This window comes from Nerophis ophidion, linkage group LG02 (genome assembly GCF_033978795.1).
Source record: "Nerophis ophidion isolate RoL-2023_Sa linkage group LG02, RoL_Noph_v1.0, whole genome shotgun sequence".
NCBI classification, from domain to species: Eukaryota; Metazoa; Chordata; class Actinopteri; order Syngnathiformes; family Syngnathidae; genus Nerophis; species Nerophis ophidion.
Genome location: NC_084612.1, coordinates 14,921,640 through 14,938,113, shown reverse-complemented (window position 1 = coordinate 14,938,113; position 16,474 = coordinate 14,921,640). Strand labels below are relative to the sequence as shown.

The 16,474-nt window shown below is 40.2% G+C and overlaps 1 protein-coding gene across 3 annotated transcripts in view; it reads left to right on the top strand.

The window, feature by feature from the left end:
* The first annotated feature begins 4,734 nt into the window (after nt 1–4,734).
* The window catches only part of insyn1 (inhibitory synaptic factor 1), a 204,756-nt gene continuing 193,016 nt past the window's right edge, over nt 4,735–16,474 (top strand). The window contains exons 1-2 of one of the 3 annotated variants that reach the window (XM_061877979.1): nt 4,735–5,327; nt 5,562–6,836. In XM_061877979.1, the coding sequence (XP_061733963.1) occupies nt 6,693–6,836 (144 nt within the window). In that variant the 5' untranslated portion in view covers nt 4,735–5,327; nt 5,562–6,692. Of the gene's footprint in view, nt 5,469–5,561; nt 6,837–16,474 lie in introns of those variants that run through there. The other 2 variants (XM_061877973.1, XM_061877986.1) reach the window with 2 other exon arrangements.

Sequence of the window (16,474 nt, the reverse complement as noted above, 5' to 3'; positions counted from 1 at the left end):
AAAGCCATTTATCAACAAAACCCCAAAACGCAGCCGGCTTTGCTAAACCCGAGCTCCTCCAAGATGGACTGATGCAAATCGTAAAAGTGTTATATGGTCTGAAAAGTCCACATTTCAAATAGTTTTTTGGAAACTGTGGACGTTGTGTCTTCCGGAACAAAGAGGAAAATAACCATCCGCATTGTTACAGGCGCAACGTTCAAAGCCAGCGTCTGTGATGGTATGGGGGTGTATTAGTGCCCAAAGCATGGGTAACTTACACATCTGTGAAGGCGCCATTAATGCTGAAAGGTACATACAGGTTTTGGAGCAACATATGTTGCCATCCAAGCAACGTTATCATGCCATTAATGGCACAATGTGTGCGCAATATGAAGCGTAAAATATGACATTGGAGACCCCGGACTGTTAAACCACTTAAGCTGTACATCAAGTGAGAATGGGAAATAATTCCAACTGAAAAGCTTCAAAAATTGGTCTCGTCAGTTCCCAAACGTTTACTGAGTGTTGTTTAAAGGAAATACCATCCAAGACAGTGGTGAAAATGTCCCTGCACCCACTTTTTTGCAATGTGTTGCTGCCATTAAATTCTAAGGTAATGATTATTTGCACAAAAAAAAAAAGTCTCTCAGTTTGCACATTAAATATCTTGTCTCTGCAATCTATTCAATTAAATATAAGTTGACAATGATTTGTATTCTGTTTTTATTTACAAATTACACAAAGTGCCAACTTCACTGGTTTTGGGTTTTGTAAGTTGGTAACAACTTTTAAAACATGGCATGAATCTTGTTTTTTGACACTTTGGCATTATGTAACATGAATATCCAATATTGTAACAATAGTTACAGGTCAAAAATATGTAAAGCAAAATAGATTGTGATTGTTTTTTCTGTAGGCATAGCTTAATTATTTATTAATCAAATAACATTTGATTTACTGGAAAGATATTATACTGAATTAGCCTTACAGCATCAGCATAACATCTGCAATTCTAGCACAGCAGACCAAACTAATCTGCATGGAAAATCTACATAACTTGAATCTCGCTTTACTATTACCAAGCCCCTGGCTGTACAGCTATGATATCTAAGAAACCCTTCCCCCATAAAAAAAAAAAAACTGAGGCGTATTACTCGAAGTAAGTTATTATTGTGATGATGTACAATTGTAACACAGCAAAATCCCCGAAAGGGACACATATTTAGTCATGAAATAGGGATAACTTTTGAGTTCAAACCATCAAGCACACACAGTTTGGGACAGTTGTTTTTGTTTGTTACGTCACAACAGAAGGGTAATACGGGTGTTCTGCACCATATTGAATCAGAATGAGCCAGCCATCCGGGCTGTGTGTCTGGAGCTCCTGGGTCCCACCGTCAAGCCCTTCCGAGTACCAATCTCAGCTGGGACCAGCTGGTTCTAGTCCCCGTGTCTATTGTGGTAGCTTGGTGCACTGCAAGGTATTCCATGTTTCTGCATGTGGGCAACCTGCAGGGGTAGTGACCTTGTGTGTCAGCGTGTCTGTAATCTTCTTTAAATGTATTTATATATATATATATATATATATATATATATATATGTATATATATATATATATATATATATATATATATATATATATATATATATATATATATATATAATATTTTATTTATTACATTATTTATAATTGTTTTGTTATATATTCATATTCATTCTTTTTTTTTCATAACATGGTCACTACTGCCAAGTTTCTCTTGTTATATTCTTATTTTACTGTTATATTTTGATTCCCATTGTTGCTTTTTATTTCTATTCTTATTTTAATATTTTTCTTTTTTGTTTCCATTTATACCCCATTATTTACTTTTTAAATTGATCTCAACTCTGTACACTGCTGCTGGAATTTAAATGTTCCTGAAGGAACTCTCTTGTAGGAATCAATAAAGTACTATCCATCCATCCGTCCATATATATATATATATATATATATATATATGAACGGAATGCAATGATTTGCAAATAATTTTAACCCATATTCAGTTGAATATGCTACAAAGACAACATATGTAATGTTCAAACTGACAAACATTTATTTATTTTTTTTGCAAATAATTATTAACTTTAGAATATGATGCCAGCAACACATGACAAGGAAGCTGGAAAAGGTGACAATAAATTCTGATAAAGTTTATCAAACACTTATTTGGAACATCCCACAGGTGTGCAGGCTAATTGGGAACAGCTGGGTGCCATGATTGGGTATAAAAACAGCTTCCCAAAAAATGCTCAGTCTTTCACAAGAAAGGATGGGGCGAGGTGCACCCCTTTGTCCACAACTGCGTGAGCAAATAGTCAAACAGTTTAAGAACAACGTTTCTCAAAGTGTAATTGCAAGAAATTTAGGGATTTCAACATCTACGGTCCATAATATCATCAAAAGGTTCAGAGAATCTGGAGAAATCACTCCACGTAAGCGGCATGGCCGGAAACCACTGTCACTAAATACAGTTGGTCGCTACATCTGTAAGGGTAAGTGAAAGCTTTACTATGCAACGCGAAAGCCATTTACTGTATCAACAATATCCAGAAACGCTGTTGGTTTCTCTGGGATTATCTAAGATGGACTGATACAAAGTGGAAAAGTGTTCTTTGGTCTGACGAGTCCACATTTCAAAATGTTTTTGGAAATATTCGACATCGTGTCATCCGGACCAAAGGGGAAGCGAACCATCCAGAGTGTTACCGACGCAAAGTTCAAAAGCCACCATCTGTGATGGTATGGGGGTGCATTAGTGCCCAAGGCATGGGTAACTTACATATTTGTGAAGGCACCATTAATGCTGAAAGGTACATACAGGTTTTGGAACAACATATGCTGCCATCTAAGCGGCGTCTTTTTCATGGAAGCCCCTGCTTATTTTAGCAAGACAATGCCAAGCTACATTCAGCAAATGTCACAACAGCGTGGCTTTGTAAAAAAAGAGTACGGGTACTTTCCTGGCCCGCCTGCAGTCAATACCTGTCCCCCATCAAAAATGTGTGGCACATTGTGAAGCGTAAAATACGACAGCTGAGACCCCAGACTGTTGAATTACTGAAGCTCTACATAAAACAAGAATGGGAAATAATTCCACTTTTAAAGCTTCATCAATTAATTTCCTCAGTTCCCAAAAGTTTATTGAGTGTTGTCAAAAGAAAAGGTGATCTAACACAGTGGTGAACATGCCCTTTCCCAACTACTTTGGCACGTGTTGCAGCCATGAAATTCTAAGTTAATTATTATTTGCAAAAAAATTTAAGTTTATGTGTTTGAACATCAAATATGTTGTCTTTGTGGTGCATTTAATTGAATATGGGTTGAAAAGGATTTGCAAATTATTGTATTCTGTTTATATTTACATCTAACACAATTTCCCAACTCATATGGAAACGGGGTTTGTATCTATTAATATATATTTATATGTACACTTCTCTTTTGTAAAGTAAATTTGTACAGCCGATATGTGCACCTACTCAGTGGCCTAGTGTTTAGAGTGTCCGCCCTGTGATCTGTAGGTTGTGAGTTCAAATCCCGGCCGAGTCATATCAAAGACTATAAAATAGGACCCTGCTTGGCACTCAGCATTAAGGGTTGGAATTGGGGGTTAAAACACCATAAATGATTCCCGGGCGCGGCGCCGCTGATGCCCACTGCTCTCCTCACCTCCCAGGGGGTGATCAAGAGGATGGGTCAAATGCAGAGGACACACCACAGCTAGTGTGTGTGTGACAATCATTGGTACTTTTTACTTTACTTTTGTATCTACATTAGCCTGTTTAGCTGGACAGGACAAAAAAATAAAAATTAAAAAAGTAATGAGCCAGCTAAAATGTATCCATCAAATATATGGCAAAGCGGCTGATGGTGTGTTTGACGGAGAAGCAGCTCCTGAGTAAATACTGTCAAATATTAGCAAATTAGTTCAGAAAAATATGGTAGTTGTTGGTAGTACTGTACATTTTATTACATTGTAATTCATAACTAGATATAAGAGCTTGTTTTTCTTTTTAAAATTCACAAAATTTTTGTTTCGAGCGGGCAAGCCCCAATTGAATTGGTTTCAATTCATTTCAACGGGAGACGTTGTTTTGAGAGTGTTTAGAGTTGGGAGCTCAGAAAGAATTAAGCTCATAAGTCGAGGTATTACTGTAGATAACTTCTCTTTAGAGCTTTTGTAATAATCAAGAATTTTCTACCTGGATTCACAACTTTAACAAGGTGACTTTGGAACGGTTCATTAATGTTGATTAACTTTATATCAGCTCCTCGGAGCCACTTTGAAGTCAAACTTCGTCACCCAACTGATCGTGTTTGACTTTTAAAAGCCACGCAGAATGAAAACTTCCTAATCCGTAAGCCAAAAAGAAAGAAAAAAAAAAGTCTCCCAATGGAGGTAATGAAACAGCAACCTCGCCTTCCATATTAACGCCATACCGTGCAGGTGTAGTGGGGGCAACGCCGCCCCATTTGAGACGCCGCACCCGGCGGTGTATGAAGACTTCATCCCGTTTTAACCGAGAGATAACACACTCGATAAAACTTTGACGACAGCTAGCGAGTGAGGGACGCCGGCGGAGGAAAAGACAGAGTTGGAGGAGGGACGGCTGTGCCTTTAAAGCGGCAGGCTCCTCCTCCGCCGAGTGGAGCAGAAGCGGCGAGTGGTGCTGGCAGAAGTCGGAGCCACATGATAAACTCTGGCATCAGCTAGCGAGTGAGGGACGCCGGCGGAGGAAAAGACAGAGTTGGAGGAGGGACGGCTGTGCCTTTAAAGCGGCAGGCTCCTCCTCCGCCGAGTGGAGCAGAAGCGGCGAGTGGTGCTGGCAGAAGTCGGAGCCACATGATAAACTCTGGCATCAGCTCGCCTTCATCCGGCAGTCAGGGAGGACACGGCGAGGGTGCAAGGGGGGGGGGATCAGAGAGACAGTAGAAAAGAGCAAGCACGAGAGAAGGTGGTGAGAGAGAGAGAGAGAGAGGAAGGGGTCGTTGGGGGGGTTGATGAGGCGGATAGACGAGCAAGCAAAAGAGAGGAGAAGCTGTCATCTGCACACCGCTTTCTTTTTTACCCCGGAGCTCAGCCCCCCCGTCTGTCAACTGCTTGGCGGGGATGACGGGTGGCTCGTTTTCTGGCGGCGCGGTTATCTGAACGAGGCTGGCGACGGCATTGACAGAATCAGGGGCGGCATCTTCGGCCACTTTCCTCAGCGGAGCAGCCTCAGCCTCCTCGGCTGTCCCCCCCCCTCCCGTCTGACGAGTCGGAGAGCTGAAAGACCCCCGCTGATAGAGGCTTCTCTCTGTCAAGGCGGTAAGTAGGGGAGGGAGAGAACTCTTGAGTGTGTGTGTGCATCAGGAAGAGCGAGAGAAAGTGTTTTGAGTCAGAGGGCGGCGAGAGGATGTTGGAAGCGTGCGTGGCAGTGCTGTACACGGTGCGTTGAGCTCAAAAAAGGTGAGTCCATGTGCGAGTGTTTTTGTGACTTCCAGTCCCCCAGCAGAGGGAGGGTAGGAACTATAAGAGAATAAGTGGTTGCTTTCTGTCCAGGTGCCATGTGCGATCGGCCAGCACGCCCCGTGGCAGCGTCATCGCCCCGGATTCGTGGAGAAGTGCTTCCTGCGCTCCATCGGGAATCTTTTACGGGATTTATCTCATCTCGCTGGATGGCGGCGGGGAGCTCTCTGCTTCTCTGAGAGAAGAGTCCGCAGAGAAAAAGCCACGGATAAGAAGTAAAATAATTATCCAATCACGGCACAGGGAGGCAGACCGGGTTCCCTTAGCAACAACTGAAGGAGAAGTCGTTTTCTCTTTTTGCTTGCTTTTTTTGTGTTTGTGTTTTTTTGGGGGGAGGTGGGGGCACACCCATATGGGTCAAGATCGGTGTGACTCGCGCCGACCTCCGATCCCAGGAAGAGTTTCTGCTCCTCAACTGTAACTGTGTCTGATCTGCGCCATGATTTCTACCACGAGTCACGTTTTAAGCTAAGAAATCCAATTCCTCCCGATCCCATGCCACCTGGAATAAATCCGTTCTCAAGGTGGGCCAGGATTCTTTAGGAAAAACCCCTCCACCACCTGTCTGCCTATGGACTAGATGGACATCATCATTAAGTTGTTTCGGATCTCTGATTTTGGACGTCCTTTTGGAATACCTGTTTTATTTTTTTTCCAAGAAAACTATTTAGAAGACAATAATCGGGGGTGCTGTTTCGCACTTTTTGAAGGTAGCATGAGGGGCTCCAGCTGAAGCCTAAGTATAGAAATATGTTCTAAATAGCCTCTCCTCTAAAACAGTTGAGTTGTACACTCTGACACATGAGATGAGTTGGCTCAGAGCGATTATGTAAGATTTTCATTCCGGCCTCGGCACATGTTTTTTTTTTGTTGGTGCCTCTTTCTTTTTTTTTTCCCCATGGATTTACCGCGTTTGATTTCGCCCACGCTCGCTTTCTTCCCGTTTCCGGACGAATGTCGTGGATGTCAGCCAGTGGCCCTGTGGCGAGGAAAGGCGTTTTGGTCGTCCGGGTGCTTTTAAGATGTTGAGGTCTCCCTGCGTGGCCGGGGCCCCTGTTCGGATCAGTAGCACTGAGGCTCCTCGTAGCCAAAGACATGGACCCCGACTCGGCTCCCCCACGCCCTCAGCCCGTTGGCCACTGGCCCCACGTCCCCCTGTGAAGGATGTCCCTCAGCAGAGCTCCGGCCCGGGACACCTCTGAGACCCCCAGCCCGAGAGAACGCATCCGCAGCCACATGAAGATGGTGATTGACCAGCTGGAAGGAATCCTCAGAGAGCTCAAGGATGTGGCCAAGGAACTCCGGGAGGTAAGTTTTTGGAAAAAACAATCACAGGTTCAATTCGCCGAAGGAAAAAGCAGAGTGCATTTTAATCCTACTCCCATCTCTGTTTACTTCCTGTGTTTAAATATTACAATAGGCAAATAGAATTAGGAATGTGAAAAAGTATGCAGTGATAAAAGATTAATGAAAGTAGAATTAATCAAACAGAAGTAAGAAAGAGAATCATCCACACACACGCACCGAGCTCGGCGGTTCCGAGTGGGTGTGCTACCAAGGAAGAGTTCATTTAATTAAGCGTAACGTTCTCCTCACAGTGTGGAGATTCTGATTAAGATTTGAATGCGGGAGCTGACTTTTTCCCCCTTCTCGTTGTGCAGCGGGAGGATATTGTTGATTAGTACTGCAGTAAGGGGGGTTGTCTTCCCTTCCCATCAAACAAGAGGCAATTACCAATACTCCTCATGTGTTCTGTGCAGGGCTCGAGGGTGGTGAATTCTAGGTAAAAAAAAAAAAAAAAAGAGACTGAGATAAGATCCAACACTTTAGCAACACCGCAACAGTTATGTAAGCGTTTTGTTCAGGATCAACGAGATTCCTCCAGTTTTGTGGAGATTTGTGTGTGTGTTTCAATGTCAAGGATGTTTGAAAGAGACTCGGTAAAAAAAAGATGATGCGTTATCGCTGTTATGCCCCGATAAGAATGTGACTCAAACTAAAGGGCGGCAGGTGCAAAGGAGAAAAAAAAAAGTGTCTCGGACTGATAATCGGGAGCACGTAGGTCCGAGAGAGCGGACAATGGCCCTCGTGCTGTCTTTGGGATCTTTTCCCGAAGCTCTGAGCTTGTCTTTGCACAGCTCCCATTAAAGAAAGAGATAACAGCAGGCGGGGAGACAGAGACTAATGGAAGCTCTGTACACCCATCCCATGTCCTTCCAATTATTAGCCTTCCACCTGTTCCCGAAGGGAAGGGGAGAGTCTTTTAGGCCGCATTCTCACTTCTCCGTACCATACTGTAATCTGGACTGATAAGAACACAAAGATACTTTGTGCGGATGGGTTTGCTTTGCATTCACGCTGGTATTTTTGTCAAGGGACCAAAGGCTCAAAATTGGAAGTAAAAAAAAACCCTTTCGAAATATCAATCAATCAATGTTTATTTATATAGCCCTAAATCACAAGTGTCTCAAAGGGCTGCACAAGCCACAAAGACATCCTTGGTTCAGATTCCAAATAATAAATAAATATTAAATAAATTCACATTTAAAGAGTGCCCTTGTCACAAACAACGAGGGAGAGACTTAAGCAGAGTAGGGTTGTATATCGCAGACCGTTTTTTTTATTGAGGAAGACCGGTAGATTGTGGACGAACGACATTGCTAGTCTTACGTTCTATCCAGCTAACCGGCGTAGTTATGATAGAACAGGTTAAGCTGTATCGCCTGCGTGCCTTTAGTTGAGTGCTAAATGTGTAAAAATTTAGGCCCGCATGCCAAAAAGCAGTGGCGGGCCGTGCGTTTCCCACCTAGGCCTTCAGTGATCTCCGGCTTCAATGATTACCTCTCAAAATATCATAATTGATGTCACCACATGACCAATGCTGGAGAATTACTATACAGGAACACATTTACGCACTACCGGGCATTGTACAAAATGGGTTATTTCCTGCCGCACTTAAAAATCAATAAACTCGCATCAGCAATTAAAGCATATCTTATGTGGTAATGGCAAAAATAAAATCGCAAAAAAAACACATTAAACGTGAAAAAATTCAGAAATAAAATATCTGAACTCACATTTCATCAGCTGACCTAGCTTCCGAGGTTGGCCGACATGGTCTCACAAGATGTAGTTTCTCTTTAAATATCCTTCTTAAAAATGGCCTTGCAAATATATGTGTTGTCTTGTCTAATATAAGATGCAGACGAGGCTCGTTGGCTGAGTTCTTAAAGGCCTACTGAAACCCACTACTACCGACCACGCAGTCTGATAGTTTATATATCAATGATGAAATATTAACATTGCAACACATGCCAATACGGCCTTTTTAGTTTACTGAATTGCAATTTTAAATTTCCTGCGAGTTTCTTGTTGAAAACGTCGCGGAATGATGACGCGTACGTGTGACGTCACGGACTGTAAGGAAATATTAGCGCTGCACCACACACAGCTAAAAGTCGTCTGCTTTAACTGCATAATTACACAGTATTTTGGACATCTGTGTTGCTGAATCTTTTGCAATTTGTTCATTTAATAATGGAGACTATAAAGAACAATGCTGTTGGTGGAAAGCGGTGGATTGCAGCTGTCTTTAGCACCGAGACACAGCCGGGGTTTCTTTGTTTGTTGTGAGGCAGAGCGTTCAAGCGAACATGTTTTCTCTACGTCAACCAGCATATTTTTGGATGGGGAAATTGTGATATACAGTATATCTTACCGGAGACATCATTGGATTATTCGTCGTCCTGCAGCAGCTGTCATGTCAAAAAAGGCAGCTGTGAGCTTGGCTCCTCGGCTTCTCTCTGAGACACTGCGTGTTCACCGCAGCCATCCGACCTCGAGGTATGACTTTACAATCTTTAAAATCTCACTAAAACACCATTAAAACAATAAGCAGAATTATCCTAGTAAACATGTCTAAATACATCTGAAACGCTCACACTGCCGCCGCCCGGAGCCGTCACTTATTTTTTTTTTTGTAGTTTTTCACAAATCTTTCATCCTCGCTCAAATTAATGGGGAAATTGTCGCTTTCTCGGTCCGAATTACTCTTACTGCTGGTGGCTCCCATTATAAACAATGTGAATATGTGTGGAGCCCTCCAACTCGTGACGTCACGCGCACATACTTCCGGTAAAGGCAGGGCTTTTCTATTAGCGACCAAAAGTTGCAAACTTTATCGTTGATGTTCTCTACTAAATCTTTTCAGCCAAAATATGGCAATATCGCGAAATGATCAAGTATGACACATAGAATGGACCTGCTATTCCTGTTTGAATAAGAAAATCTCATTTCAGTAGGCTTTTAAAGTTTACTCCACAGCGCACTTATCAAAAACATCCCGCTGTCAGCATGTGTACATTCAACAATCCAAACGGGGCCGCTGCGCATGCTCTTTACTACTGTGGTGTGCTGGGTAATGACGTTACCTAGCTCAAAACATAATAATAATATATATATATATGCCTTAGGCCAGCGAGAAGGCGTTACTGACAACAACTTGTGATCTGATTGGCTAATGCACCTGTCTGTCAATTATATCTTTCGACGTCATCGACGTCAGCATTTTTTATTCTGAAGGCTCTTGGCAGATTTGGTACAGCATGGCAACAAAAGCTAGCTGAATTCTGATTGGATACAGACTCTAATCTAAAAACAACAGCTCTGGAAGGAGCATAATCTGACATGAAGAGAATATGGATACTTTTAGACATTTGGGGAAGGTAAATAAAAATAAAATATTTAATTATGATCATGATTTCTGGTTATGTTAGGCCAATAGAGAAGGCTTTGCTGGCCCTGACGGCACACCACTGCCAAAAAGAACGAGAACTCCGCAGTATTTGTCCCAAATGATTTTTGGGGAGAAAACAACGATAACTGGAACACATGCAACTCACTCACGGAATAAAGCGAAAGGACCGTAGCATGTCTGATGTGAACACTACGTCCTCATCCGTTAAACCTCCCAGCCTAATATCCAACAATGTTTCCAAGACGGCAAGTCATGGTGAGTAGCGTTCAGTTTGTATAGTTATCAATAGCGCTATTAAGAGTTACTGCTATTGTTCTGCCCCTGCTAACGCCACTTCTTGCTAGCTTTGTAGACAGAGAAAAGTTTGTAAAAAAAGAAACCAGTGGAGGTGTGTAAAGAAATAAAGTATGTCAATATATGAGATAAAAGTAATTCGTCTTTGACATTCCAACATTCAAATGAAAAGCATTAAACAAATGTGCTAGCTCAATGCTAACTTACAGTCGATTTGCCATAAAATGCTTCTTGTTAGCATTAGCGATTTTATAGGGCGATATCAACACCTCAAAATCAAATACACAACTAAGATGTATACACTGCAAAAACTGAAATCTGAATAGGATTAAATAACTGAAATAAGGGTGATATTTGCTTATTTTCTGCCTGATAAGATATTTCTTCTCACTAAACAGATTTTATGTTAGTGTTTTACTTGTTTTAGGGGTGTTGGTCCTTAATTATCTCAGTAAGATATTACCAGCTTGTTGCTGAGATTTTATTACCTATATGGAGTAAAACATGCTTGAAACTAGAATGTCAACTGATGCCAAGCTGTGTCATTAAAGGCCTACTGAAATGAGATTTTCTTATTTAAACGGGGATAGCAGGTCTATTCTATGTGTCATACTTTATCATTTCCCGATATTGCCATATTTTTACTGAAAGGATTTAGTAGAGAACATCGACGATAAAGTTAGCAACTTTTGGTCGCTAATAAAAAAGCCTTGCCTGTACCGGAAGTAGCAGACGATGTGCGCGTGACGTCACGGTTTGTCGAGCTCCTCACATTGTTTATAATCATAGCCACCAGCAGCAAGAGCAATTCGGACAGAGAAAGCGACATTTTCCCCATTAATTTGAGAGGATGAAAGATTTGTGGATGAGGAAAGTTAGAGTGAAGCACTGGAAGAAAAAAAAAAGGCGAGGGCAGCGAGAGCGATTCAGATGTTATTAGAAACATTTACTAGGATAATTCTGGAAAATCCCTTATGTGATTTTGACAGCTGAGCAGGAGGACGCAAGCTCCGCTGATGTCTCCGGTAAGAGCCGACTTAATACCATAATTTTCTCACCGAAACCTGCCGGTTGACATGTGGTCGGGAAACATGTTCGCTTGATGGCTTTGTTCCATATTAAAGCTTCACAACAAATAAAGAAACATCGGCTGTGTTTTGGTTGCTAAAGGCAGCTGCAATCTCCATTATTAATTGAAAAAATTGCAAAAGGTTCAGCAACACAGTTTGTCCAAAATACTGTGTAATTATGCGATTAAATCGGACGACTTTAGCCGTGAGTGGTGCTGGGATAAAATGTCCACTCCAACCAATAACGTCACAAGCACACGTCAACATAAATCATTCCGCGACGTCATTTTGCGACGTTTTCAACAGGAAACTTCACGGGAAATTTCAAATTGCAATTTAGTAAAATAAAAAGGCTGTATTGGCATGTGTTGCAATGTTAATATTTCATCATTGATATATAAACTATCAGACTGCGTGGTCGGTAGTAGTGGGTTTTAGTAGGCCTTTAACACTCACAAGTCTAAAACTACTTTTTTAAAGTAATAATTTCTTATTTGAAGCATGAAAAAAAAAAAAATCACGATGCCGAGCGCATATCATTATGTCAAGATAATGGCAATAGCATATTGAGCAAAAATGTCTTGTTTTTTTTTTACCAAGAAAAGTGCACTTGTTATTAGTGAAAATATACTTATTTTAAGGTATTTTGGGGTTCGTCAAGGTTAGCTAATTTTACTTGTTTTGGAAAGTCTTGACAAGCCAAATTTTCTTGTTCAATTGGCAGATAATTTTGCTTAGTTCAAATAAAATACCCCTCATTTTTGTATTCTTATTCTTGTTTTTTAACACTGACTTTTTGCAGTGTATTACAATCAAACAGGTAATGTGTAATGAGTACAACACTTACAGACACTTTGCAGGTCTCTATATATTACCTCTGACTACGGCAACACCCTAGGGAAAAAATCAACTGCTTGCATATCGCAAATGATATTCAGAAGTACAAGGAAAACCATTTTAACGACTGGAAACGATAATGCAGTGATCCTCATCTACCGTTGCCAAACGAGGGCAAAATATTTTCATCTCTGTTTTTTTTCTCATTATTTTAACTTCTTAACATCTGTAAATATAAGGTTTTGACCTTATATTTACAGGTGGACTAGGGTTGTAAGGTATACCGCTTGTATTAAAGTACAAAGGTACTAATGAATTAAAAACGGTTCTATACTGCTTCTGAAAAATACCAGTACAATTTTTTTTTTTTTTTTACAGACAACACCGCACGCCTTTGTCACGTTATGACATTGCTGGTAAAACGAGCACATGCACATATTGGGCAACACACGTGTTCTTACAAGCAGAAACAGAATGGGGACACAAAAAGACAATGGATGCATTTTGGCTTAAAACTAACAATAAAGTTGAAACTTTAAACACTGAAGCGCCGCACGGCAAGACATGCTTTAAAACATCCTCGTCGCCCTGCAAGACGTGCTTTAAAAAACAACTCGCCGCCATGGCAACAAAGTAAGTCTCTTACAAGTATCATCTCTGCAGGACTAAACATGCTTCAATACACACCGTTGGATCTACACAGACATCGACTGTAACGATACAAAGTACAAGTGCCGTATGTAGTCGACACTACAATGATTATATTGATATTTTTTATAATCACAAAATCCTTTGAATTGTTTTAAAAATTTTTTGAAACCATAAAATACGTCCCTGGACACAGGGTAACTTTGTTACTAATGCATAACCCTGTAACTGTCAGGACTATGACATGGATTGGTTTTGCTCCTTCGACGCAGAGGGATTACAGGACAAGCCAGGCGTGAATTCAGGTGCATGATGATAATTTATTAATACACTAAATACAAAAATAATCAAAACAAAGGGCGCTCACAAGGAGGTATATCACTAGACTACAAAATACAAACAGGAAACAAAAACACTTGCACGATGGCATGAATGAACTATGAACATAAACAGCGAGATGGCATGACTATAAACAACTAAAACAAAACACTTACTGTGACAAAAAAACAGGAGGCAAGAATAGCAAGGTGCGTGGCAGATGATTGTGGGCATAGAGAATGAGTAGCATATGTAGGCAATGCAATAGCAGGCATGAAGGCAGAAAGCAAATAGCAAAGTTCCCAGGACGAGGACAGAAACAAAATTGTATAAATAGCAGCTATAATGATTAGAAACAGGTGTGGGACTGAGGGCTGGGCGTGACTTGGAGACCAGGTGAAAACTAATGGGTTACTATGGAAACAAACAAAACCAGGAAGTGTAAAACGGGAAACAAGAGTCCAAAAACAAAACAAACATGATCAAACTTAAAAATGAATTACAGGCATGACAGTAACTACTTGGTAATGGCTTAAAACCAAAATGTATAGTATCACTTAGAACTTATGTAAAGTATCCAAAAAACAGAATAGTAAGTGCTTATTAAATTTTAACATAAGTGTTGATATAAATTATTAAAACAGAAAGTAAGCAGATATTGATAATAAATGAACAAGTTGATTAATAATCCCATTTTATGCTGTTTGTCCATCATAATTTTGACAAAATAACACAATGGGAAAAGGCACAATATGTTACTGCATACATCAGCAGACTGAATAGTAGCCTTTGTTTACCTACTTACTACTAAAAGAGAAGTTGTCTTATATGTTCACTATTTTATAACAAATTTTATTGCAGCAGATTTTAATGTATCATACGATTTTCTGTTGAAATAAAGCTAATAATGTTTTTTTTTTTGTGGTCCCTTTTATTTAGAAAAGTATCAAAATACATTATGGTACTGATGCCAAAATATTAGTATCGAGACAACCCTGATACAAAGCATCACCGTATGCATTGTGTGACTCACGCTTTACAGGCAAGTGTTAAGAAAAGACCTCTGTGTTGTGATGTCACATTATGTCAAGTCAAGTCAACTTTATTGTCACTCAGACCATGCGACAGTACATTATACAGCAGACTGGAAATTGCATTTCTCTCATACGCCAAAGTGCGATATTGAAACAAGATTAAAACACGATTTGACACACATTAAGCATAGAATAAACATTAGACAAAATTTTTGACTAAACACAGGACATATATTTAACAGATAAACAAATGACAGACAGTCAGCTTACATCTACCAATTTATCATACTGTTCAAGAATATAGTCAGGATGAGGTATTTACTGCAGTGCAATATTACGTGCAATATGGCAAAGGTGCAAAGTAGCAGCATGGAGATGAATAGTTTTGTAAACTTATTACATTGTTGTGCAATGGGATATTTGCCTATGTGCATGTCGGGAAACCAAAGTCTTTAGGTTCTGGGGGTAGCATGGTTGCAAAGCTGAAACAAAGGAAATGACGGAAGGGCACCACCAGGAGTGGAGCCTGTGGGTTAATTTGAATCAACACGGGGGACAGCATTGGGTAGTGCAGGTGTGTCAAACTCAAATACAGAGTGGGCCAAAATTTAAAACTGAACAAAGCTGCGGGCCAAGGTTGAACAAATTAACCTTTTAATAGGGACCCAAACAAGTTCTGCATTGGACATTCAACAAGCAAGGCTTATATACAGTAACTTTATAGTGACATGCAAAATCGAGTTTCAAATCAATCAATCAATCAATCAATCAATCAATGTTCATTTATATAGCCCTAAATCACTAGTGTGTCAAAGGGCTGCACAAACCACAACACTAACCACTACGACATCCTTGGTAGGCCCACAAAAGGACAAGGAAAACTCACACCCAGTGGGACGTCGGTGACAATGATGACCCATGATAATAGAGATCCATCTGGATTCACGAACCTAATTCTAAACGTTTCTCCACAAAAAAAATAATATTTAACATCAATATTTATGGAACATGTCCACAAAAAATTCTAGCTGTCAATGTTGTAAGCATTTCACCAATCTCGTGCACTTTGCAAATTTGGACGCGATCTAACAGCAAAACATTCTCCCAACACTGCGTAGATGGCATCAAGGCCTATTTATCCAAGCGTGAGGGTTGGGAAACGAAGGTGTCTGGCGAGGGAAGTGTCCATGGATTCAGGTCTTTGTGTTTTTATGAACCGTTTTTAATTAAAACCAACGTTATGAAAATAACTGCTTATTGTTCCAATGTTTTCTTAATATGCTGCGTTGTCCTCAATTTTTTGCAGCCTTTCAGTTACACATTTTAACGTAGACACAAATTTCAAAGGAATTGCATAATATGAAAAGAGAGTCACTTTGTAGGACAGTTTTGTCTGAAGTCCTGGTGGTACTTGAAGGTATGCCAAGGGGTACGTAAGATTTTTTTTTAAATATTCTAAAAATAGCAACAATTCAAAAATACTTCATGAACATGTTTACTAAATAATACTTTAACAAAATATGAATGTAAATTCATAAACTTTGAAAAGAAATGCAACAATGCAATATTCAGTGTTAATGTTGTAAGCACAATACCAATGGCTGCAATCTGCAAAATGCGCAACCACATTTTAAAAATGTAATATCAAATCAAATCAAATGTTTATTGGATTCATCACTATACAGTGTAGATCCACGACTAAACTACTGACTAAAATACTACCACAACTTGGTTTACTATCTATAAAATTTAATAATGTAGGGTTACCTGGGACTTGAAATAGGCCACCCGGCCTGAATCCATGGACACTTCCCTCGCCAGACACCTTCGTTTCCCAACCCTCATAATAATAGTAATAATTAAAAAATATCAATGGCATATCAAATAAAATTTAAATACAAATGTAATGTTTTTTTTTCTATTTGCAGCCTTCTGAGGTAAATATCAAAATATATTGTAGCGTCCCGAAAGAGTTAGTGCTGCAAGGGA